This window comes from Cuculus canorus, chromosome 12 (assembly GCF_017976375.1).
Source record: "Cuculus canorus isolate bCucCan1 chromosome 12, bCucCan1.pri, whole genome shotgun sequence".
Taxonomy (NCBI): Eukaryota; Metazoa; Chordata; class Aves; order Cuculiformes; family Cuculidae; genus Cuculus; species Cuculus canorus.
Window position 1 is genome coordinate 13,248,382 of NC_071412.1, and position 26,330 is coordinate 13,274,711.

Sequence of the window (26,330 nt, forward strand, 5' to 3'; positions counted from 1 at the left end):
TTAAAATCTTTTCATCAGCGCACGGGGCTCAGGCTAGCAGTTAGGTCTCGGGGCACGTTAACTTAGCCACATTGTGCTGTATAACAGGGGAAAAGTACACAATGCTCTCTGTCCTGCTTTTTCCATTCACGGAGTGGAGATAGTAACATTACCCTGACTGCTGAGACAGTGTGGTGACGAGGACAAGGAGAACATCTGGGAGGTGATCTGAGCACACAGAGCACTAGAGACCTGCAAAGCGTGTTGATTGCTTAAAGTTCTGTATAATAACGAGCCTTCAAAGTTTTCTGGTTTTTTGGGTTTTTTTTTCCCCCTGCTCGTTAAGCCGCAGGATCATTTGAGTCCAAACTGCAAATTGAAAATATTAATACATGCAAAAAAAAAGCCAAAAAATGAAACGGGTATCTTACGTGGGTTGGTCTTACTGCATAGTGCCCTGCAGAAGGCAAAGTAGGAAATGCAAGGCAGGAATAGGAAGTACCCTGGTAAAGCAGTGATAGGCTCGTATTTTTAAACATATTTAAATACACACTTCACAGAGAAGTGGGGCAATCTCACATGGGGCCAAAAGCTAATGCGGAAGGCCAGTCTGCAGCAGAAAATGTGTGTGGTTAAGCCTGCTCTCCTGTGCAGACTGAACAGAGCGTGTATTGCACAATCTCACTGAAGTGAGTCTGGATTTCCTAAAAGGACAACAAACGCTGGGGCATTTATGATTAGTTGCCTGATTTTCAGAGTCTGGACACTAAGCACTATTCTTCAGACACACCCTTGGAAGATATCCCTTGTATTTTGAAACAGAGACACCGGGAAGAACCGTTTGTCTTTGAAAATGTCATCTTGTGCACATGGAAAGTAGGAGTTTGGCTTGTGGGTGCTGCACCCCTTTGGATTCAAGGAGATATAAAAGAGCACTTAGGCCTCAGTAGTGGCAGGACCAGCTTTTTCCTGATAAATGCCATCAAAGCCAGGCTGCTCTTGAACTTGAGGGCTGTAGCAAGCGGGGCAGAGCTGCTGGGAGTGCCAGCAGTGTGGTGCAGGCTTTGTGGAGCTAATCAAGCAGAGAGTCCAACCTGAGGGCTAATTTGATTTATAGAGTAGTAAAACATTAATCTTTATTTGAGCTGTATCTGGCATTATCTACTGCTATACAGCTTTATTTTTCCACTTTTCAGTTAAAATGTATTTGTGGTGTATTATGTTAAAATGTAACTTAGGACAAGTCTGTCAAGAAGCCTAGGAAAAAACAAAGATGAGGTGATGAGGTAATAAAGAAAATTCTTACCCCTTAGAACCTGTACATAGACTCCTTAATGATGTTACTAATGTGTGATTATAAGGTAACTCTCAAGAGAGGGTTGACACAGTGGTCATGGAACCCTTGTCCCCCATTTCAGTGGGAACAAGCAATTGGCAGCGTTCACACTAGGGCTGTAATTGATTTATTGCTTTGTTTTGTCAGTGACGTAGCAGGTGATTTTACACTTGCATTAAAGGAAGTGCTATGAACTTCTTTATTTGTTTGTATCCTCTCTAAAGTTGGGGAGGACCTTATCCAAAACCCATTAAAGTCTTTGCACTAACATAACAGGCTTGGGGTCAGATCTTCAGGGATCCTTAGAGCATTAAGTCTGTGGTTTGTTTGTTTTTCATTTCTGTGATCAATAACAGGGCTGCCAAGGCTCTGCTTGGCAGGAGGCAGCTAACTGAGAGGAGATGTTTGCATTGCAGATGAGGGTATGGGAGATGCATTTTATATCATTCAACTCCCAGCATGCTGTATAGGTGAAGCCTGTCCCTTAATAGGTTCTATTGCATATTTTACATCAAGTTAGGGTAATATTTAATTCCTTTCCTTAATCCAAGTCTGTGTGCTCATTAGTGGGTCAGCAATTGCTTGTTTGCATCATTATGTATCACCGCAGCAGCAGCCCTTTTATGTAAGCTGCTGATAGCTTCACAACAGAACTGTGTCCATGCTTTGAATTTGTGCCTTGCTCTTACTTAAAGGCAGGGCTTATAAAAGAAGCCTTTAAGTATTAGTGGGGGGCCCTCAACTTTCAAGAAGCCCTCCTGCAGTCAGAGGGGATCTGTCAGAGGGCTGGCAGTTTCTGGTTTAAAAATAAAAACAAGTGCGCTTTCAGAAATTGCAAATACAACTGCGTGTGGGTGAACTTGGTGAGGCTGATCATGAACCCGAAATGAAGTCAGCAGGGACATATTCAGACCATGTTAAAATATAGCAGTTGAAAAAGGTTCTCATTGAACAGCAGCGAATTTGATATAAACTCTTGGGAGTTGGCTGCAGCTTTTGCAAATACTCAGTCCTTCCCTGTGTGCTCAAAGAGAGGGTGAAACCCAGCAACGACTTTGTAGATCATGTATTTTTTGGAGGGTCATGTTTACCTGTGGGTGAAGGAGCCTCGACAGCCTTCCCTTGCCTGAGCGCCCCTGGCATGGGTACTCATGGTAGTGGGATGTGTTGCTCTGGATGGAGTGGCAGGACTTGGAGTCTACCATGGAGCTACACAGAGCAATGGGAATTCTGGTGCAGGTCCTCTCTTGTTTGGCTCACCATCTGCAGCTGTGGACGGCGGCAGATCTGTGGTGAGCTTCAGGAACTTCTTGCAAAGCCAAGCCCCGTGTTGTGTCACCCAAGGGTCAGTCTGCTGCAGGAGGGGTGGGAGGAAGGCGAAGGGTGGAAGGAGCGGAGTCTTGGGGTTGAGAGCTGTACAAACAGCTTAGTTTCATTTCTAATAGTGAATATGTGGCTCCCAAGTGTAAAGTTATGCATTTCAGATACTGCTGGATAAACCTCAGTCCCAGGCTGTCCGCAACTTTTCTGTGCAGAGTTGAAAATCATGGAAAAATAATGAACCAGAGCAATGATTCAAACGAGAAGTCTGGATAAATTTAGCTCAAATATTCTTGGTATGTTTGTGGTTGTTGTGGAAATTACATCACCGCTTTTTTTTAATGATCAGAATATTGCTTGGAAAACTGGCATGGCTACCTGAGAAGAGCTCAAAGAGAGATCTTATAAAAGCGTGTATGTCTTTGGAATTGCTTCACCTGCAGTTAGCTGGTTTTGGAGTTATTTGTTTTACTCCTATCTTGGTTAAGGGGTATTTTGATTAGAGGTTATTGCTGCTTAATTGAGAAGCCACAAAGTTTAGAGCTGATACGCTCTGCAGATTGATTATCTACTTCACATAAAAATTCTGTCTGGGGAGTAAGATTCAAAGAGTGCTGGTAATTGCTGAAGACAAGGCCTCCTCCAGAATCTGCCTGCATGTTTGTCTTGCACATCAAAGAGCCTTTGAAACTGCTTTTATTTTTGCATCAAACAGGAACTTTCTTTCTTTTCTTTTCTTTTTTTTTTTTTTTTTAAACACTAATGGACAAGATCTCAAATGTAGCTTGAAAAACAAACCAATGTGGCACCTTAAGTGGGCTTGTAATCACGGTCACAGTTGTGCAATGTTTTGCACCTTGGACCTTTCGCACAATGGCGAGATGGGAATAAAAGCTGTCAAATCAAAGTCATTTGCATTGATTGGACCACGTTCTCGGATGCAATGGATCAGAGTTCATCATAGGTTGATGGGAAGGGGATGAAACGTGCCTTACCTAATTTTGACATCTATACCTTGGAGCAGCCATCTAAAAATGCTGTGGGCTGCAGTGGGTTCTCAGCACTGTCCCTTCATTTGAACATAGCTTCTCCCCAGGCAGAGTCATTGTCTTCCCTCTACTGAAATGAGTGCTGATAATCCCAGACATCAGGAAAACAAAAGGTTGATATCTGCCCATTCCGCCTGTCTGGAAATGCAGGCACTTCTACCTGTAGGTTTTGTCTCAAGTGAGGCGAGGTTGGAGTTTTTTTGTTAGCTTCCATTAAAGCTTTGGCAGCACATCCCTACGCAGCCTGATTCAGGACCAACCGACACTGTCTTGGCCAGCAGCAGAGGTCTTTCCGTCAGGCTTTCTCTTCTGCTCCAGACACAGCTGTTAAGGTGATCTTCCCTCTGAGATATTCTGTCCCAGAAACCGGCATCTCGAAAGATCTGCTCCTGCTCGCATGGCAGCTGGTGGAAATGCTCACATTGTGTTCAGTAGAAGCTGGAGTGAAGCTTCACTTTCTCCACTCTTTAGGGTTTTTTTCTTTTCCAGACTATCATATTAATCTCTTTCCTCTGGTGCTTTTTTCCAGCTCTGCACTTCCTTTGGCTCTGCTGTTGCCAAATTGCTTGTTCAAGTCTCTTGATGCCAACCATATCCAATACCTTAATTGCATTTTCTTTTCCTCTGCATGCAACACTTCTATCTAAGCTAATCTGCAGTTATTGTTGTCTTGGTGATAAAGGAGAAGTGAGGATAGCAAATTAAGGTATTTTATTACTTTAGCAGACACAGTTAAAGAAGCACATTGAACTGTGTCTAACGTACTAAGCTTGGATTTTGCTGTGTGGGATGTTTACGCCCTCAAATCTCTTGAAAGGCTTCTTCCCTTAGATGTGTCTGCTTTTTCCTACGTCTATCATTATGTTTAATAAAAGATATTCTCTCTTTCTACAAAATTCTCTCAAAAGTAGCCTGTGAAGCTGCTATGTCTCATGTGTTATGACTTGGCGTTTGGTAGCTGGATTATCTTCTGTACATGCGTAATGTAGGAACACAGGATTTCGGACTGGAGGGAGTGTGGGGGTCGGTGTCCTGATGTCACACCCCTAAACATTACATAACGCCTGTTTTAAGTTAGTTGACTTCTCTGTTGCTTCTGCTTTTTCTAGAAGACTGTTCCAAAGCCTCATTTGTCCAATGTTTTAAACTTTCTTCTAATTGGCAGACAAAATGTATTCATACCCTGTACATAAATAGCTCTTTTCCTTCCCTGGTGTCTCCCTCTGGATATATTTATAGACAATATTCTCATCCTCGTTCAGTCTTCATTTTTTCAGGCTCAACAAGCTCTTTTAATCTCTTAGTCTTGTAATTGATCGTCCATTTCTTTGATTTGTCTTTTCCACCTCTTCCAGATTGTCCTTCCTTGAACATGATGAATGGGAGTCATGGAAGGCATTTTACATATCTCTTTAATGTTATTTTCCCAGTTGTTTCCTCCTTTCTGGCCAGCCTTTCCAAAACATCATACATCCAGGGTCTATAAGAGACCTGCTCTGCTCCATGGGGAAGGGAGGAGGGATATTGGTGGCCCCACAGATGACAGCAAATACACGGGACTCCTGCCATGTAATGGAGGAAAGGAGAACTGGGCTTGCTGCTGTGGCCCAAGGGGACCTGATGGAAGAGCTATGAGCTTCATCCTGCTGCTTCCATCAGCTTTCTCTGAAAGCCCCACTGAGGCTTCAGTTTCCCAGTAGCATCCATGAAGTGTCATGAGGCTGGAGAGATGGATGTTGGCTGCTTCTGTGCTGTTATTTCTGACCATTGGGTTGGAGTGTTGTAAACTGACTTTCCATTTGAGGGAGGTTTTACTGGGTTATTAAAATGAAACAGAAGCATTGGAGCTACTTTTCTCAACTTGGACAGACTGTGGAATTGCTGGAAGTGTCTTTGATGGAGCTAGTAGAGGTCTTGGACTCACAAGTGACCTGAGAAGAGACCTTGAGCCTGTCCTTCCCTTGCGTGCACACAGGGAGTCCCTCCCTGAGCTCTTCCGAACCTAACCTCTCACAGCTGGGGCTAAAAGCATGTGTGCCTCTCTAAAGCTAACTTTAAATATATCTCTCGGGAGCATGTACAGAAAGGGCCTGGCCATGACTTGGTGATTCCCCAATGTGAATAATTAATGACTTTCTTTAGAAGGATGTCGAGCAAATTATTTCCTTGAAAGAGAGAAAACATTGACGTGTGGAATTTTTTCACTTCTGATGAAAGCTTGAGCATTGGGGAAAAGGAAAAGTCTTAAAAGAAACTAAAGTTAGGCATGAAATTTTATTTTATGAAGTTTCAAATGAAATCCAATTTTGGTTTGGTTTCATGGCTATAGTATTTGATTCAGCTGGACAGGAAGGGTCTCGCTAGAGACACTTTTCGTTATTTAATAATACTGTCTTTGCAGCCATGCCTGGAAACGAACATGAAGAAAATCCAAAAGCGCAGTCATACTTCTGCATGCTTAATGTATATCTTCCAATTTAAAATTTGGAAAGCAAGAGTGGCATAGCTGGCCTTGCATGCAAAAGCATATTACTGAATGATTCAAGCTGTAGGACTGGAACCAAATCACTGAGGCCAAAAGACAAAAATAGCAATTTTCGCTTAGAGCTGAGTCATTTGTATTTTCATTATGGCAATAGGCTCTCTGGCCATTTGGAGCTTTCTTGGTTCCCTCCATCTCTTTCCCTTAGGGGTGGAAATTAGCACCATCATTATTTTCCATGATCTTTGCTGATCCTTTGCACCCCAGAGAGCATTACAGGAGGATGTGGGGCATCTCTCTTCACGGTGAGAGCCAGCCTTTGCGCTTTGCTTGTCAGAGGTCAGCCTTGTCCCAGAGGCTTGTCTACCAGGGATGACGTTGCCTTCATGAAACAAGCTGTCCGCTGAGAAATGTGTCGAGGCCACTGATGCTCTGAGTGCTCCTACAGTTCAAAAGGGATGGACTGACACGTGTAGTCAGGAGAGAGTAAACCCATCACTGTCTTCAAGAGTGTCCGAGTTTGTCCTTCTCGTAAGCTGGGCATGGCAGTGTCAGTGAAGGGTTGCCTACTTGTGTTCAGTATCCAGCCGCTTGGTGACAAGTCGGAAGGAGGAGAAGGAGGAGGCAGTGGCTCATGTTTGCTATGAGCTGCTGCCATTCATTCAAGATGTGAAAGTTATCTTGGCATTATCTATTGCAGCTAAGGAAGCTTTATAAACAGAGAGGGTGAAACTAAAGGTGAGGAGCAATGAGAGCGTTGTGTGGTGGTATGCACAGCGGGCTGGGGATTTGTGTTGGATTTATCAGTACCTGAGAGGCTGGTTACAGCCCCCGGAGCCCGGGTGGGAGCAGGGGATGCCCATACATAGTGCTGATGAGCTACCTCTGCTTTGACTCAGCAATGAGGATCGCACTCCTGCTGTCCTTCTTCTATCAAGTATGGCTCAGGGCAGTGGAATTGGTCCCCATAAGGAGTGGGGAGCGTCATGTCTAAGGTAGAGCTGTCCTCTTGCAGACCGCAAGAGTAGAGATATGTCCCAGGCCATCACATGTAGTAGCCTTTGTATCCTTTTTTTTTTGTATCCTTTTCCCTGGATAGCTGCAGGTATTGTTAGTGACCCAGAGAGCTATCTTGTGGTTTCCAATGTGATTTGCATGCTGACACTTATTCCAGTGTGTAATTCTTTGTGCTCTCTCTCACTTCATTGGCTTGTAATGGCTTTGTGTAGCCTCTTTTGTACTTCATCAAAGTAAGAATAACCTCGGTTTCATTTGAACTTTTTGGACAACACAAATAATTTCCAGAGTCCTGGGGATCCGGGAGGTGCACACACAATTGCAGGAGCCTGCTTGGATTTGGTAGAGCTTTCCAGCCCTGGCTCAGTGCTGGCTCTGGCAGACAGGCAGACAGACAGCTTCACGCAGCTCTTCAGGCATCTGCCATACTGCCCACTAAAGACTGCTTAGTCCCTGCGTTACTGGTGTTTGAGGCTTTCTGTCCCTTCTTCCCCACTATCTGGGATGATGGAGAAACGATTGTGTAAGTGTAGAGCTAAAGCCTTTGGAGGCGTCTGTTTTTCATAATTCAGTTCTGGAGTCCCTTAAAAAGGCAGCAGTCCAGAGCATTTTTCCATCCTGGACTTAATATTTTCCTTTCAGGTTTGCTTTAGCAAATGCTTTTTTCCTCGCAGGTTAAGAGTGTTTCTAAATAGAAAATTTCCAACGGCCCTGGTGATAATTGGTCACTTTGCATGGCTGTACCTAAAATTGTCATTATGCCCTTTACAGGATCCTGTATGCTCGCTAGAGGATGTTTAATGCAGATCAGCACTTTGCGTGCGTGGTACTGGCACATAAACAATTTAAAAATAATTCCAGATTATGCAATAGTAGTGAAAAATATCCCTTCACTACTGCATTTTTGTCTTTGAAGCATTCTTCTGTGTTTCTTTTCTGGTCGTTTGTGGGGCTATAGGTTTGCTTTTGGAGCAGGGAACATTGATTATAAGCTACGTTGTAGATGTGGGTCTTTTGTACTCAATACATCATCTTTTCCACTGTCTTGGCAGGCAGATCTTGGTGTAGAGCCACTCCTTTAATTAGCAGAAATAATGGATGTTTGGGTCAAATGGAATCACAAAAAAATAGGCGGAAAAAGCATGTGGAGGGTTCCCACTGCTCTGAGAAGCCGGCACATCTCACTTGTTGTGAAGAGAAATTAATCAGGGTGAGAGAGACAAGGCCCAATTCTGATGTAGTCCCTCCAGCAGGGACGTGGAAGTCCCAGATAAACCATCCTGTTATCTCTCAGTTGGATTTATCATTGCTTTCTCTCCTTGTCTTCTCACAGGGGGATTTATAAGTGGTTCTGACCACTTTTTAAACCAGCTAGGAATGTTGATATCAGAGTTGCTTGGGCCATATGTATTTTGCCTAAATCTGAGAACAAAGTGAAATGCATTGTAGGCTTCTTGCTGCAGGACCCTCTTGTGCCTGTTCTGGGTTAGGTCCTGGCTGTGGGGCCACTTGGACCAAGCGCATGTGGGCAGGTGAGGGGGACAGCTTCCCTCCTGGGGACAGACCTCAGTCCACAATTGTATCTTTTAAGGATTGAAATAAATGAACAAAACATTTTAAGTTTTTAAAACCATAAATGAAAGCTTGTTTTTAAGTGTCAGCTGATTTTAGAAGGAACATAAGAGGTGTCTTTGTTTCTTACGGTATTTTGACTGACCTGGGCTGATTCACAAAAGTTTGGGGATTGTTTTTCAACTGAAGAACCCAAGGTTTTGTTTTTTCTTCCTGGATTGGGATGGGAATTATTTTTCAGTATCTCAAAGATTTCTAGAAGATTGAGTAGTTTTTCTTACCCATTTAACTGGAAAGCACAATGTAGGAGAGATCCATCATCCTTTGAAATCACTGAGGCTTCCTGTTGGCTGTTGTTCAGTTTATTAGTCTGAACTTTTTCAAAGCAAAAGAAGACTCATGTGTCTGTTACAGAGGCTCAGAAATAACATGGCTTTCCCTTATTTTTGCAAACCAGCTGGCCAAAGCTTATGTAGAGTACAATTGAAAAATGTTCAGTGATGCTTGTGAGTTCTAAGCGTTGGAGGGGGGTGGCTTTAAATATTCAGCACATCTTAAACCTCATCTCTGCACCATTTTTTATTTGCTCTGTGGCGGCGCTCAGAAGTCAAAATGGCACAAGATTAAGCTGATAAAGGTTAGCTGTAGCCATCTGGTGCTGTTGAGGAATTATGCCTGAGCTCAGCCCGGAGAGGCGGCCTCCCTGCCCACCCCCATCTCGAGATCCTCTCTGAACTAGAGGCTTGGATTTCGCTGTAATGGGACATGGAGATGAAAATAACTGTCAAGGCTAAAATGTAGTAGTTAATTCAAACAAAGGAGCAGCCAGTCAGCCGTTACATCCAGTGGCTGCTGCAAGAGCTGCTTGTGCTGAAGCAGAGGTGGGTGGCTAACAGTTAATAGCTTAATTGAGCATCGCTGAATGGGATGCTGTGTTAAAGTCATCATCTTGATTTGCTTCTGTCTCTGGAAATACCTGCACACACTATGACAAGGTCAGTAGCAGTTTTGAAGTTTTATAATTATTGTAATTCTGTTTTGGGGTGAGTTAGCTTCCTGCCCTATTTTGTGTTAAGCATCTTATTTATATCTTTCTCTGCTGAATAAAAATATCCTAGTTGGTTGCCAAAGAACTCCTGCCTTATCAAAGGGACTAATAGGGCAATTACAGACTCTGTGAGTGTGTGTCTCAGAGCCAGGAATGCGGTGGTTTGGGGTATAAAGATAGTAATTGTCTATACGATGCACTGTTTTGTTCTGCAGCTGTTTGCTGATTTACAGCATTGACCTGCAAACCCTCACCTTTTTGCTAATAGTGGTATATTGTCAATTTGGAAATTGTAGGGGTTTTTTTTCCGCCTGCTTTAATACTAAGGCCTGAGATGGGATATAACTACAAATATATTTGAAATTCTCATGTTACCCTTTATTATTAATAAGACTTATCTTGGATTTGTTTCTCGGTGCTGGGAGACAGCAGTCTGTTGCACTTTGAAAGTGATGCTCTCGTAACCTTTAAATGGCAATAAAATAACACTGGTTTTTTTATTGATAACCTCAGTTTCCATTGAAATATTGTTTTAAAAGAAAATTGATCTTACTCCAAGCTTTCGTAAAAGGCTGTTACTGCAAAGCCAGACTTAACAGGTACTTCCAAAGAATAAACCATTAAAATCGAAAGCAGGAAGTGTTTCAAAAGTTAGTTTCGATAAAAGCATTTAAGTGTTGTGAGGAACAGATGAAGGATGCTTTTTTAATGTTGGCAAATACCTCCTGTTTTCCCCTCACAAACAGCACTTGGTTTTCTTACAGTCACTAGTTGAAAGCAAGCAAAGGAAAGAAGTCGTGGATCTACAGAGAAGTTGAACAAATACAATGCGGACTCAATGATAGGGAGTGAACCCTAAAGCCTTATTTTCATTGACATTCAAACATATTGGAGAAAAGAACCCTCACCTTACCACCTCAGTGCGAATAGACTTCACTTATCTGCTTTCCTGCTGCAAGCTCAGAAGAGAGGAGCTGGTTTGGGACAGTGGTTCGTGAGGAACCTGTGCCAATGCAGGAACTCTGTCCCAGATCTGTATGCAATAAAGCAAAAACTAAAGGAAATCGCAATGGGTGTGTAAGTGTTTCTGGAGTTTCTAGTAGTCTTTTAGTACACGAATATCCAAAAAGTACTGCTAGAATATCATGACTTGCTATGCTATTTTGATTTTAGCAGTATTCATTGTCAAACAGTAATGTAGACCCTATTGTGCGAAGTGCAGAAGCCAGTTCCTAAAAACGTGCAATCTAAGAGTTAAAAGCACATCCAGGCTTGTTACATCCAAGCTTAAATGCTCAGTATGTTGTATGATCAAGTCCTAAAAAAGAGGTGCAATGTTGTTTAATTTCAGTATTGCTCTCATATCATGTTGTTCAAGGCTATATGCAAGTGAGGTGACCCTATTCGGAAAGCCACAAAGAGCTCAAGTAAAGAGCGTGAGATTTGTCAGGTTAAAAACTCGACAGAATTTCTTTGGATTTTGGCCCAGGTTTTTGCTAAAAATGGCTGATGCATGTATTGGCAAAACTTTATTCCCAGCCTACACGAATGCCAGTACTGATGATGGTTCAGTCGTGCATCTTGTAGAAATAAACCAGTCTTTAGTCAGTAGAATGTAGTTTTCTTCATTTTTTTCCTACTGATGAGTGTAAATTAAGATTATAAAACGTGCTGCTTATTTTCCATTTGTATTTCAAGAGTCGGTATAGCATTTACTAAGTCACCAGGAAGTCTTCTGTGAATTGGGTGATTGAGTTGGTGAGATGCATAGCTTTGCAATGAATGGGTTCTGTGGTTTTGAGGAACTAAGAATGGATGTCCCGCCTTCTGTCTTTTAACCTTTGAAAGCTCAGGTTAACTTTGACATAATCGTGTGAGTACAGCTATTGGTTGAGGGCAAGCTTTTTTATCACTCTGTATCTCACCAGTTTTGCTCTTGCCGGGGTAGTAATTATTTCAATTGCAAGGCTGGTTTTTTTTTGCTGCTTTTTGGCAGCTTTTTTGCTCACGTCTTAGGCAGTAGGTAAATTTACGCTGAAGAATGCAGCTGTAGGAAGAAGTTTTGGCAGCAGTTAGCTAAGAAACTTGAATGATGAGCAGCATTATCTTTCTGGCAAGAATATTTAGATATAGATGTATTGTTTTCAAACAGTAGAATTTCACAGTTTTCTTACATTCAGTGAAGCTTTTATTGACTTCTACTTGATGGATGTTCAGATGTTCAAAACTGGGCAGTTTTGGTTAGATCAATAAACAGTTCTTATTTGCCCAAGACAAGACTAAAATTGAATTTAGGGACTAAAATTGATATCGCAAAGACTTTGTTTAAACTGCGAGCTAACTCTGGGAGTGAGTAAGCTCCATGAAGCCAGCCGTTTCTGACCTTCATGTTCCTGAAGTGCCCAGGAAGTCTGTATCTAACAATCATGAGCAGACCATGGTGGCTGATGTCCTGCCTCTGTTCTCCAAACAGTTGTGATGGTAGCAGCGGTTGTAACTAAGCTATTACACTACAAAGAACTTAAGAACTCTTGAGGGGGCCAAAAATGTAGGAGGAAGCGTGACACATTAGCCAAAGAGTTTCATGAAGTAGTCATTCATTAAAACACAGAAGTGATCTTGGGATTAAGGTCTGGCTTGCAGAGTTCCTCCTTCCCTCAGTTACAAAATTGTGGTCCTTCTTGTGCTCCCTGACCAACCAGTTTGGTAGTCCTCCCCGCATGTGGGGCAGTTCTAATAGGAGAGGTGGAAAATGCTCTTGTAAGAAGAGCTCTGGTTGTGCAGATGCATGGGAGGTTGGCTGGAGATCTCTCTAATAGATGAGGGAGTGACACCAGGATCTCCCAGATTCCGAATTAATCTCTAACCATGATATACTTCTACCTCTACCTTCCCTGGCTATGATTTGAAAAGAAAGAAAGATGGATGGCTGTGTTCAGTTCTTGGGCAGAAGGGATGTGCATTTACATGTGGAATGGCTGCAGATGGGGGTCTTGAGTGATAGTTCACAAAACCTGGATTGAGGCTGGAAGGAAGTAAAATTTGTCCTGCCTTTCAGCATTTCTTTTAGTAACCAGATTAAAGTTGCTGTGCTCTGTCAGCCCTGATTTGCAAAGCTTCCTGCTCAGCTTTCCAGCTGTTTTGTATCTCCGATGTGAGGCGTTTTTTTCCTCCAAGGGGAATTCCAGTGTTTCTCTCTAGGTTAGGGATTTCATCACAGTGCTCTGAGCGCAGGGAGCCTGCATGTTCCAGTAACTACAATGTTTGCTTGGATTTGTACTTTTCAATTTTACTTAGTCCAGTTCTGAGTTGTTTAGATTGAAGAACTATTTTGCTTTAAAGTTCTCTCTTCTATCACTCTTTAAACAGTTACTTGCCTAAGGAATGTTTGCATTTCCTGCCGTGGTGTCCATTATAAAGGGAATTAAATCATATGCAGTATTCTTAGGGATGCCTTACAGGTGAGTGGTCTGCTCTGAAAGACTGGACCGAATGCTGGATGTATTTCTTTTCCCGGATACCCCCTAAACTACAGAATTATGAAGGCACTGCACCCATTAACATGAACTCAAAGATGCTGTTTACTATGCTGTAATTTGACACCACATTCATCTGCCTTGATTTCTGCTGCTTGTCCTTCACACATTCTGCATCATCTGAGAAAGGTTATTGATGTGGGCACATTTTTAATGGCATGAATCTCTGGAGCCGTCTCTGATGTCTGAGTGATTTGAGCTTCATTTGAATAATTGATGAGAAGTGTTAGTCAGTATATAGTGGTGATTCAGACTGCATTATTCAACGATATTTACTGATGATTATAGATTGGTCCAAATTTATTTCTTTTTTCCAGGCTGCATTAAACCAGGCCCTGCATGTCAGATGTGTCTGTTAGAAAAAAATCCTGGTTAACATATGTGAAAACCTGTGGGCTTCAGGGCTTTATTTAGCTATTTGCGAATAAGCAATAACAATTAATTATGTTTAGTAGGGAAAAGTGAGTATGAAATCATCTCTTTTCAAGTGAATAGTGTTTCTTCTCTCTCTCATGCATGCCATTCAGGAGAAGATCTGAACTTCTTACTCGTAGTTCAGGGACTTTCCTGCAGCTTTCCTTGTCCTGGTAGCTGGGAGGGTGGGCGGATGTGAGAAGTCATGGCTGTCTCATCCTTACCCACCCACCGCAAGCATCCTCTCTAATGGTTTGCAGCTTTTAATCTTTGACATGTAAAAACTCTTCTGGCTCCTGATGACATTTCAAAAAAAAAAAAAAAAGTCTAGCCTAGAAGACTCTTCAGGATTGATCAGGGTGACACTGGGCATTTTACATAATCTCATTTACTCTATATTCCTGGTGTAAAAATATTCCTAATTTCTCTTCTGTAACATTCATTGAGTGTATGAAGTCCTTGTTGAAAGTGCTGGAGAAGTATGGTGGGGTTTTATTAGACTGTTGTCAGGAGGTGAATGAAGGGTGATTGAAGCAAGGCTAATAATACAAAAATTGCTTTGAAGGTCCTGCAGACACTTGACTTCTTCAGAAGAATCGCAGGTGCCAGTCTCGTATTTGTTCCCTTCCCTTTTCCTGCAGCAGGAGGTCGAGCGTGGCAGGGTGCCGCAGAGCGGACGTGTCTGTGTGTGTATGAGCTTTCACACCGTCCTTTGGAAACCACCTCTGAGAGCAGTTGGGGAACTCGCTGTCCCTTTAGTTTCATGTCCCTGTTGGAAAGTACTTTAATATGTTATCACTTTCTTTTATCAGGCAACTGAGTGTTGAGGTTTCTCCTTCATTTTTTAATTGTGTGCAGTAAATACTCCACTAAAAATAGTTCACCCCCTTTTTTGTGGTTTCCAGGATGCATTGACATTGCAGCTGTGCATGAGCAATGAAAAGGTACTTCTTCCTGACCCCTTTTTTCTATTTTTACTGCAGGAACTGTGGACATGGGTGGCAAACAGTCCACAGTTGGCGATGTCTCCATAATTCAGACACCCGTGACAGAAAGCATCCAAGATGCTTACAAAGCTGGTGACACCAGCAAGGCCCAAGAGTTGATTAAGTTGTCATGCGAGGAGACTGCACTGCAAGTGGAAAAGGTAGGGTTAGATTGCTACCCTTTCTTGAATTTTATTGGGAAAGAAACCAGAATGCCAAACTGCTGTCTTCCACCACTTCTCATGCAGGAAGTCCATTCCATTATATACCTTGTGCTGGTGCCGTAGGGTCCCAGACATGGCCGGTTGTGTGGGGCACTTCAAAAACACATGCTCAAGGGAAGTACTTGCCCTTGAAAGCGCTGATCAGAAAGACGAGACAGACCACAGGGAAGCGCAGGACGACAGCAGGCTGCACGAGGAGGGATTCTGGTGCTGTGGCCTCTAAAACAGGGAAATAAAATTTTCCCCGTCAAAAGGAAGACATTTATAAACTTAACAAAAAAATGTATTCCTCAGTCAGTGAAAAGGTGGTTAATGACCCTCAGCAACATTTTGTTGCTTGTTTTTGGAACTGTATCCTCTGTGCACTACTCTGCCTTCAGAGCCCTCATTCGGAGCCTGCTCTTTGCACAGAGCTTATCTTAGCATTTGGGAGGCTACCTACGTGCCAAGTCCAGGCATACTCCAAAAGAGTAAATACGGCATCTTGTAGCAGAGCTGTGCAAGTGCTTTTTCCATTGGTCCATGAAAAATGGATTTCACTCACCTTTCTGTTCCTTGGAACTTTTGTGGTAAAGCCATCCAAAAAACTTTAAAGCAAACCCCCCAGAATTAATATAATTATATTGACAGGAATTATTATAATAGCTGCTAGTGTTTGTGACATCCTCAGTTAACCACAGTGACAGTGGGTGTGCATTTGCACAGTAAATATGGCACAATACATGGCTTGAGAACCGCTCTCTTTTTCTGCCCAATCCCTTTATGGAGAATTTATTTTTCTGTGTTTTCTTTGCCAGTGCCAACTTTTAGGTATTGCAGCAGCGTATGGAGATCTTCAGGCGGTGAGGTATTTACTGAAGGAAGCGTTAGTGGTGTTGCCAACAGAACCTAATGATGACAATGCAGCTGTGGTGGCTGCATATTTTGGACATAAGGATGTTGTGAAAGAGCTGCTGGATTCCTTGCATGGTAAGCACAGTAGGTTGCCTCTGCTGTTCCTCAGGCTTTTTGGTAGCTGTGTGCTATAGCTTTAAGCAGGCTTTTTTTCACATGGCTTGAAAAAGGAGGCACATAGTCATGGGAAAGTGTGTGGAGGGATCTAATCTCTGCTGTGTTTGAAGAAAACTTCCCTGATGGGGGGTAAACCACATGCATAAAGATATTCCATGTTTGCAAATTGGAAGTGGAGGAAGATGCCATTTAGACGATTCATTCCTGTTAGCCCTCACAGCTGAATAACGTCCCAGACCTCACAGAGAAAATAAGGAATTTTCAGGAAGCAGCATCATCCCACTCTGCTGATCTGGCAGACACAGTGGTGCTGGGAGTGAGAGAGCAGCACGACTGTCTGGCAAGTAACGGTTTGGGTGCACAGCTGGCAGCATGTTCTGTGCTCTCTTGTTAGTGTTTTGATTTGACTTTAGGGGAATTTTTTGTTTAGAACCATTGTATTTTTATTTACATTTTATATTTAAAAGTATTTTAGAGCAGAACAGAGGTATTTTTAGTACCATGCAATTTTTAAGACAGCTGAGGAGAGAGGAAGGCACAGGAAGGATCATTACTGTGAGTCAGGGCCAGGAACTTGTATTTGAGTCTTGCTCTCTTATCATGCTGGGGGCCTGCCAGCTCTCTTCTTGCTGGGACCCTCTATGGATTCAGTCTGGTGGTCCTGCACAGCAGCCAAGGCAAATCAGTCTCGACCTCAGACACACTGCAGTAACCACAACAGCTAAGCTAGCCGTCTGCAATATTTGGCCTGAATATAGCTCCTCACTGGAGCTAAATACCTGCTAGTGACCTCAGTGAGAACAGGAATAACCTGCTGGGAAACCTGTTTGTTTGATGTTCTTAAACTGTTAGAGCACTAATAAGTAAAAGAAATGTTCTAGTGTGGGGGATGCACTTAAACCTAGTATTTCCTTCCACCAGAACAAAGGCTGATAATGCTGGTTTTGTAACCTAGTAGCAAAAATTAGATTATATTAATGTAAGACTCTCACTAATGAAAAGTGACTTAAGTGTTTCTGGAAACTTAGCTCGGTTTAGAACTAACTGATTTCCCTTAAACCCTTGCTTCGAGGGGTCAGGAGAGATGCACTACCCAACTGCAGCTTTCACAAGATTGTATGCAGGACTTTCCCATTGTTTTCCTGTGAATTCAGATAGAAACCGATCACGGGGATTAGGAATAAATTGCATGAATTGGCAGTTTGGCTGGGGCACTGCAGTGATTCTGTCTGGCTCAGTATAAACTTCTTGTGGCTTACAGCTGAAGTAGTGCCTGTTTTGTGCAGCATGAAGGTGAGTGCTACAATCAGGTTGTTAGGAGCGCAAACAGCAACCTAATTTCCACGTGAAGAAGCTGCAAAAAAAAGTTGACATGTAGATTGTGGACGTTTCTGTAAGCATTTCAAAGGGGGTGTGAATTTGTAAAGTAAATGGAGGTGATACTGTGAATCTGGGGAGATTTGAGGGCTGCTTACTGGTGGCAGAAATAATCCTGTCCTGGGAATTTATTTACATGCGCAGAATCATGCACACCTAGAGGAAGCAGTGTCCTACAGGCAAAACATTAATTCAGAAAAAAAAGCTTTTTTGGGATGACTAAAACATTAGCAAATTCATGCAGAAACCAGAACATGGTATTTTAGCTTTTACCCTTAAACAACTGTTGTCTAACTTTGATATGTACCCGAAATGAAACATTTCAAGGGGAAATGATCTTTTTTTGTGTAGCATGAAAAGTCAGCTGGTTTTCCCAGTTCTTTGGATCCCCTCTCATGAACTTGGAAGAAGTAGCCTATCTTGGAGTTTTGGATCTAACAGCTGTTGGATCAGGCCTGTTGTCTCTGGATGCAAAGACAGTCCTGGTCCTCCCCTGCCACTTATGTTTGGGATTAGATGTTTGTTTTTTCTGCTGGCAGCCTAGCAGACGTCCTTGAATCCTTCCACTCTTGTCAGCTTATGCATGATTAGATCAGGGACAGTCAAAAAGTTCGCCCGTTAGCTGGATAGGTAATGGAAGAACAGTTCAGCAAAGCTAAAAGTTTGTGCGTGGCCAGCTCAGGGCTCTACTGTAACACACTTTTGCAGTGCAGTCTGCTCCTTCGTCCTCAGGGGCTTCACCCTGTACTCTTTCCACAGCCATTATTCCTGGATGACCGTTGCACGTCACAGCCTGGTGGCATCAATTAAGTCAAATGCTGTATCTTTTTGGTAGGTCCTAGTAGTTGCCAACAACTCTTGAACTGGATGCTGGCCATTGCCTGCCAGCAGGGACATTTGGACATAGTAAAGCTCCTAATTCGTGCATACAGTGCCGACCCAGAGAGCTGTGCAGTCAGGAAGAATGAGTTTCCGGTTCTTATACGGTTGCCCCTGTATGCTGCTATAAAGGCAGGTATGTATTTGCATGCTTCAAAACTTTGCCCCTTTTCTGCAATGCCTTTTAAAGAATGGGCTACAGAGGAACAGTTGTTCCTCTGTGGAAGGTATCTCTATGGACTCACTTGCCTGGAATTGTTCTGGATTTTCAGGTGGAAAAACTAAAATATAATTGGCTCTGAATCTTTTGTCTTAGCCAAATTTAAGTCAGGGCCTTCCTAAGCTACATTACTGTAAATGCTAAGAGGCTGACCTTTCCTCTTTCAACTCCTAGGAAAAAGACCCTTCAAAAATAGGGGGGAAGACAAAAAAGAAAGATCTTGGGCCAGTGGTTTTACATAGTGTCTTTGCTGTCTCAGTTTGACCCAACTAAATCCTGTCATTGGAGGAGACAGTCTTTATACAGTTCAGTTCCCTTTTTGCACACCCCCATGTTTTTTTTCAGAAGTGGTTATTTCCCAGGATTTCTGTTCAGCTCCTGGCTGGTTCATTTACATGGGAAGAAGAGAGCAGACAATCTGTCTTTTCTCTAAAGGGAATGAAGATGTAGCTGTGTTTTTGTTACGGAACGGAGCTTTCTTTTGTTCCTACATCCTGATGGACAGTCCTGAATCCAGCAAACACCTTCTGAGGAAGTATTTCATTGAGACGAGCCTGCTACCAGGTAGTGCTCCAGCAAAACCAGTAAGTAACCACTTATATTTCTCAAGAGACATTCTTCTAAAGGAGCATCAAGTTAATAATTAATATTTGTCTTTGTATACCATGTGGCTGGTGACTCTTCTTCTCAACTAAGAGCCTTGTGGTTTGCTACATTTAGAGAACAAGCTGTGAAAGTGGCTTTCATGCCAGCGCTGAATTGCAAGGTGTAAAACATGGGCCATCATTGTGCAAGACGCTGTCTGTGGCAGCTTCTGCTTGGCAATTTTAACTTCAGCGTGTGAACCAGGCATATGCTGTGGAAAAGAGGCATTGACTTTGTGCTCACAATCTTCCAGAGAAATAAGCACTACCACAGATTTCTTCTGTGACTCCAGGATAATCACTTCATTTAGGTTTCTATTGTGCATTCTGGTTGCAAGGTAATGCCACAAGCTCTGTAGTGTTCCAGAGTGTTAGCGTGGCACAGAGCTGAGCACGCAAACCTCTTCCCATATGTCTGATAGCTTCGGTAGAGCCCATACAAATAGGCTCATGTGGCTTTTTGTTAACATGGAGCATAAGTAGAGCAAGCTCACATCTGCTCAAAACATCTTCCCTACTTCAGATCCTCCTTAGTAAAAGATGTCTGGTAGCCTTTACTGTCGCTCCCTTGGGACAGATCTGGCTTTCTGGGGCAGCATGGAGAGTCTTGTGTGTGGTCAGATGATATTAGTTGAGCTGCGCTTGTCCCACAGAAAGGGTTTTTGATAGGACACAGAGGCTGACAAAAAGCAGTTGAAGCCTTTTCAGGTTGGCAAGAACTCAGTTCACTACTTGGCCATTGACAGCAATTTGACAATTTTGGTAGTTCATTTGCATCCCTGTTTCTTCTACTGTAAAATGGGGAGATTTAAATTCCTCGCATCTCACAGCTGCTGGAAGGCTTAATACATGAGAACTACAAATGAATGGCATTGTTTTTATGCAGAGTATTATTACATTTCATTATTATCCCATATCTTTGTATAACTAGGCTGTATTCTTCGTTCCCTTTATTTCCATTATCCAAGTCTCCTTTATTCAGAACTGAAAAATGTCTCGCAGCACACACAGTGTTGCTGCTTTGTAGGGAAGCATACAGTATTGAATATTATTTCTACTCTTATCCAGCAAGTTAGTGATCAGGCATTTTCTGGTTTTCCACTCAGATTCGCCGCTGTTGAATAGGAACGTCAGAGCCCTGAGCTTTAAATAGTTACAGTTTTCATCAGGTCATAAAAACTGTGCAGTGAAAACTTGTGAGGGCATTTTTTCGATCAAGGCTCTTTCTGCATGAATCCCATTGCCTGTTGAGTATCTGTTTGCTCAGCTCATAATGTTGTGGAGTGTTGATTCTGCTTTGGTGTTAAGTAAAAATAAGCAGAGAGGTTTTCATAGTGTTACAAACCTCTCCGTTCTGTTTTCCTGCCAAAACCCTGCCTCACTGGATTCCTGACAATACTGTGCATGTTAGGGGCTGCAGTTCACACATATGAGCTTGACTTCATTAGGTTCAACCAGCAGATTTAGAGGCCTCCCTGTGGGATTCATAGTTTTGTTGACAGGTGTACAAAAAGAAACTAAATCCTAGATGTTTCTGGATAAGATTTGATAAAACTACATGCCTTTCCGAAGTTAAAAAAAAATGCAACTAACTGGATAATTCAGCTTGAGTAAACTTGGAATGAATATTTGAATCACAGGGAAGAGGTCTGTTTTTCATGTGAATTTGCTGGCAGTATTTAACTTAGCTGCTGTAAAAATGAATCAGCTTTGCTGCTGTCACACCCTGAGTGAAGAAGAGAGCAGTTTTAAAACATCAGCTAATTGCCAGAAAGGCCTGGTTTAAACGAAAAAGGAAAACCAAAAAATCAGACCCAGAAATGTGACCTTGATTCTTCTCGTAGCTGTTTATTTTTAATATGTTTGCTTATTTCATGCTTTTGCTTTGAATTCATTTTGGCTGACTGGGCCAAAGTCGGGAAAATTTGTCCTAGTTTGTCTGCAGAGCTGAGGTGTCTGGAAAGTGATAGTCACATACCTTAATCATTTTTTAACACACAACTTCATGGCAGCTGCAAACAAGCTGCCTCAGTGCTTTCTTCACATCTCACACGGTTCGTGAATATAAGTCTCCTTATGTAAGTAAGGTGATGCATTTTGCACTGTGAAGAAGCAAAAGAGGATTGTGTGGAGACTGCGATGTGTATGGCAGCCAGCTGGATGTTAGAAAGTCTCTCATCTTGGACAGGGCAGACCAAGCACCAGTCATTTCAGAATGACTCCAGAACTTCGAAAGGTTTTGTCCTGTCTGTGATCTCTTTAAGTGAAAACACTGCACAGTTGACCTCCAGTTGATTTTACAATGGTGAATGCTACCAGCTATGCGTAAAATGTCGTTGGAGAGCTTGATTTAGGTGCCACACCTTCCAGGCAGCTATTGCTCTGCACGTAGTGCTGCATTTCTGAGAAAAGAGGAGTTACATCTCATTTTTCTAATATCTGTTTCTCCTTTTTTTCCCCTTTTCTGGCATAAATTCATCCCCACAGCAAACCACTGTCTTACTAAAGAGAGGAAGTGTTCCCTTTTTACAGGAACAGGTAACAGATGCCAAAAAGAGCCCCTGCAGTAAGGTGGCTGGGCACAGATTCCAGACTTTGATAGGTGTAGCCAGCATGTAACTTTCCAGTGTGCAGTGTGAGATATATTTTTTCCCCATTACAGACTAGAAAAGAGCTTAAACTGCTGCATTTTCCCCATACAAATATATGTGTGCATGTGTGATCTGATTCTTTTATCCATTGCCTGGCTAATCTCAGTTGCGTCACCATCAGTAAAGAAATCTGCAGCAGTTTCATTCAAGATTCACAGCAACTTTATTGATGGAGGAATTAGATCACTGTCCTCAGAATATCTCGTCTACAGCAAGAGTGAGGCTCTGTTGGGGAATGTCATATCATTTAGTAGAAATGCACAGCAGCCTTTTTTAATCACCTTACCAAAAGGTCTCAAATCTAAGTAAGTACTTCTTGTATTTATAGTTCATCTTTTTCCCCAAGAGCAGCTGGGTTTCTTGCTTCTGCACAGTTTCCAATCCCTTGTCTTCCTTAGTGCATCCCTTGACATCGCTGCAGTAGATTTCCACTTATTTTTCAGGACTCATAATAAGAAATTCTTCCCTTGGCAGGAGAGAGGAGTCTGCAGAGGCTTTCTGAAGAGCAGTAAGCTGCCCAGAGTCAGGTCATGCCCAGGAGCTAAGAGCCTGTGTGGGAACACTGTCCCTCTCTCCTTCGAGCTCAGGGCTCGCCAGGCAGTGCCAGAGGGGTGAGCTGATCACTGAACTCTGCCAGTTCAGCATCGCAGACCTTTGGCGTTGAAGAAACAGACTTTTCTGGGAAGACAGTGGAGATGATTAAGTATGAGCTGGGAAGGAAATCCTCTTTCTACGTGGCGTTGCTGTCAGGCTTTCTTTTACTTAATTACGTTTTCACTGCAGGGTGCTGAGCCAAGTAAAGCCCTAAGGTAACTCCACTGACATCAGGTTAGGAGCACCAAGGTGAATTTGATCCAGTGTCCTAAGAGGTGAAGGGGCTTGGCTGATCCTCCAGTTTGCAGTACTCGGGTGGAAGAGACACTGTCGGTCCTTGGCTCTGGATGGGGAAAAGGACTGAGGGCAAGGCACTTACTGCTGAGATTCAAAAAGCTGCTGAGGAGTTGAAGGCACTTACCCTGTGGCGTTCATAGCAGGTGTTGGATTTCATAATCCTGTCTGTGGTTTTAGAAGTCACTATCTGAATTCTGCAGGTATCTTTCTATCACATTAAGTACCCTGAGGCCATGGCTCTGCAGTTCTGAGGTAAATGATACACAGCAATCTAGATGCAAAACAGCAATGAGTATCAGTTGGAAATGAGGAGCAGCAGAGATGCATGGTCCTTGCGCCTACTAAAGGCAGGCTGTAGATCTTCTTATTACTGTATTGGTCAGTGTGCTAAAAGATAAATACTTTTCTGTATTGAAATAAGAGCATGGGTCCATTGTAAAGAGCATCATCTTGAAACGGAGCAGGAACTGAGGGAGGGGATGAGCACCATCAGTTCTTGTTTTCTGGTTTATTATATTTTTATTGCAGTTTTGTTGACTGCAGTTTAATTAAGCAGGAAGAGAAAAGAGGGAGCTGGAGTCTGTAGTGTATTTTTGCTCCTGGTTCCCCTGGGAGAAGAGGAAATGTTACTGTCCCATTATATGGTCTGGGAAACAGAGCCTAGGGAGCCCAAGATGGTGACTCAAATAGGCATCTGAGATAGACCTTTCTCTCCCTTTTCTTTCTCTCCCTTTTCTTTCTCTCCCTTTTCTTTCTCTCCCTTTTCTTTCTCTCCCTTTTCTTTCTCTCCCTTTTCTTTCTCTCCCTTTTCTTTCTCTCCCTTTTCTTTCTCTCCCTTTTCTTTCTCTCCCTTCCCAGAATATATTCCTTTTAATTTTGTTTGGGGTTAAAAATCTTGAATACTGGGAACTAGAAAGGAAATTAAATTTGCTGTGGAGTCCTTGCTGCCTCCTGGTGGAGAATCTCACTTCATTGAGTCTGTCTCTGGGATGAGTAATGTCAAAAACACTGAGCTTATGAAAACGTTTTGGGACTAATGTTTTAAATATTAGTGTATTTTGTAACATAGATCTCATTGGAATGCAATGAGATGATCTTGAAAATGAAGCCTTGGGTTGTTTACTTGCATTGGTGACCATTATGTGTTCATGTTTACTTTTGTCTGATGTGGGGCCTGAAACAAGTAGTTATGTCTTTCACAACAACTTCTGTTTTTCTTCCAGAATAGGATAAAACTACTTCCTCATCCTACTGTCAAAAGCAGCAGAATGTTGTCTAGAAAAGAGGCAACTGCCAAAATCCCGTCTCTCAGATACTAAAATGTCTTGCTAAATGATACTGAGGAAACTCCGGGTGTTTAGAAATAAATGATTTACAAGAGACCATTTGCCTTTCTTTGCCTTTCTCCGATGTTCCCTTGCAAAACCTAAAATCAACAGGAATATAAAATTAATACAATTACTGAAATTAATGGTTTGGCTGCTTGTGATTGGAAGGTTGAAGGTGGAAGAGCAGTGCCCGAGTGTATCTTAATTATTACAGTTACGGGCCTCCTCATAAGACATCAATAAAAGACTCATCAGGTCTGTCCCTGTCCTCTCTGCAGATACACAAGCAATGATCAACAAGTGTTCCAGAGATCGACTGCTCTGCAGGGGTTGCTCTGGAGCAGTCTGGTCTCCACTGGTGTTCAGAGTCCCTTGGAGGTCTGAACAGCAGTGCAAGCCCTGTCCAAGGGTGAAATTTGGGCTGCAAAGTCTAGGTTTAAGATGGATTTCCATGATCTGCTCCTAGTGTAGCGTGCAAATGCGTCTTGGAAGGCAGGGAGCCCAGCCCCGTAGAAACTCGCGGCACATTGTTGGATGAACAAACCATTAGAGTCTGTCCAGCTCTCAGAGAGGAGCACTGGTTTCAGGCAAGGGCAGCTCACCCTTAGTGGGGCACACTGGAGCTGCTTTATGGAGTGATGAAGGAGTCCAGGTCCTGTGCTTGTACTTGCTCATGGTCTTTGGAGTGAGATCATGGAGCTGCTGATATCCAGGCATGATTTCAGCTGAGTCAGTTCCTAGAAGCAAATTGGAAAGTGAGCAAAATGTTTATGGTCTGTGCTTTGATCTGCCAGATTCCAAACAGTGTGACACAGGCTGAGAGTGATTGGGATTTCACTAACGTGGTTTTGTCTTTGACATCTCCAGGCTTTGTGTGTGAACTGGTCAAACCTCAAACTTCCCTGGGTGGATCTAGACTGGCTGATTGATATCTCCTGTCAGATAACAGAGCTTGATCTCTCTGCCAACTGCCTGGTCTCCCTTCCATCCGTGATACCATGGGGCCTGATAAACCTCAGGAAGCTCAGCCTGGCTGACAATCGGCTGACAGAGTTACCCAGTGTACAGTCATCTGATGAGATTATATGTACAAGGTGTGTGCGCTGGATGCTTACAGCAAACTGAACCCGCAGGTGCAAATGAGTCAGTTGTGCTAGTGTGAAACTGCGTAAGTGAAGAGCATATGCAGGAACTTCTTGGTTTATTTTCTGTCTGCTGCAAGGTTTAACTTAAGATTTGGTCTTTTCATTCCCAGTGTTTCCAAGTTAGTTGTGAGGTCAGTTGTAGGGACTTTTAATTCTGTATTGTCTCATGTTGCTTCTGCTTTTCTCCAGTTCTGGTGAGCCCTGCTCCTCCAAGTGTAACCCCTGAGTTGACTCAGATTGACATTTGCTAGCTCATATCTATTACATGTTGTGCTGTCTATCCAGATCTCCCTGGAAGGGTTAATTTTATAAATAGGATTTTTTGCTTTGCCTTGTGAAAGTGCTTTCCAGCTGCTTTCATTCAGAGCTATAGATGTCCAGGTAAAGAGATGACTATGGCAACAGGAATCTGCTAGCATTTTATCAGCGCCTGACTGATCGTCTTCTGTACTCACAGGTTACTTGAGGTCGACGTATCCAGCAACAGGCTCTCTACTCTCCCTTCTGGATTCCTACATCTTAAAAACCTTAAAAAACTCATCGCTTCCAAAAACTATATGGAGAAGTTATTTGACGAGGAAAACAGTATGTACAGTCCAGTGCTATGCTTATCTTTCAAGGCCTGATCTATAAGGGAGAACCCCAAATTGTTATAATAATGACTTAAAGGCAATACTAGCTAGAGATGCTTAGCACCTCTCAATCCTCTGTCCAAAGGATGTGTAAGGACCTGGTTCTTCTTTAGCACTCATTAAGTCCTTTGGCTCTTATCAAGCAAGTATGCATCATCTTGCTGGGTCAGACTGCTGTCATGCTTACACTAAGTCCACAACGTTTCATGTTTTCTAGCAACTAATTGGATTGGTTTAAGGAAGCTGCAGGAGCTTGACATCTCTGACAACAGGTTGGTGGAACTTCCAACGGTTTTTCTATACTGCTTCAAGTCCCTAAACATACTGAATGCTTCCAGAAATCAGCTGAAAGTGTTTCCAGATCCCTGGGCCTGCCCCTTGGTAAGTCATACTGCTCTAACAGAGTCAGAGGCTGAAAAAGCTGTTGAAATGATGCAAAAAAAATATACTGTGATATTTATAAAGCTGTCAGGCCTCTTAGACTAAAATGCTGTTCTGTTTCTGTATGAGTGCCCCTGCCTGATTCAGTTTATGGATCTCGGATCAATCTTTCTGAGGTTCTACCCTGTTCTCACCATGTTGATGATAT

At 42.7% G+C, this 26,330-nt stretch overlaps 1 protein-coding gene across 7 annotated transcripts in view; it reads left to right on the forward strand.

Moving 5' to 3' along the window:
- LRRK1 (leucine rich repeat kinase 1) overlaps positions 1-26,330 on the forward strand; it is a 78,553-nt gene that overhangs the window by 8,065 nt on the left and 44,158 nt on the right. For 4 of the 7 annotated variants that reach the window (XM_054077242.1, XM_054077244.1, XM_054077243.1 and 1 more), the window contains 7 exons: positions 14,737-14,900; positions 15,761-15,932; positions 18,187-18,366; positions 18,886-19,034; positions 24,832-25,058; positions 25,567-25,694; positions 25,959-26,122. In XM_054077242.1, the coding sequence (XP_053933217.1) occupies positions 14,737-14,900; positions 15,761-15,932; positions 18,187-18,366; positions 18,886-19,034; positions 24,832-25,058; positions 25,567-25,694; positions 25,959-26,122 (1,184 nt within the window). Of the gene's footprint in view, positions 1-9,507; positions 9,751-14,736; positions 14,901-15,760; positions 15,933-18,186; positions 18,367-18,885; positions 19,035-24,831; positions 25,059-25,566; positions 25,695-25,958; positions 26,123-26,330 lie in introns of those variants that run through there. The other 3 variants (XM_054077246.1, XM_054077247.1, XM_054077249.1) reach the window with 3 other exon arrangements.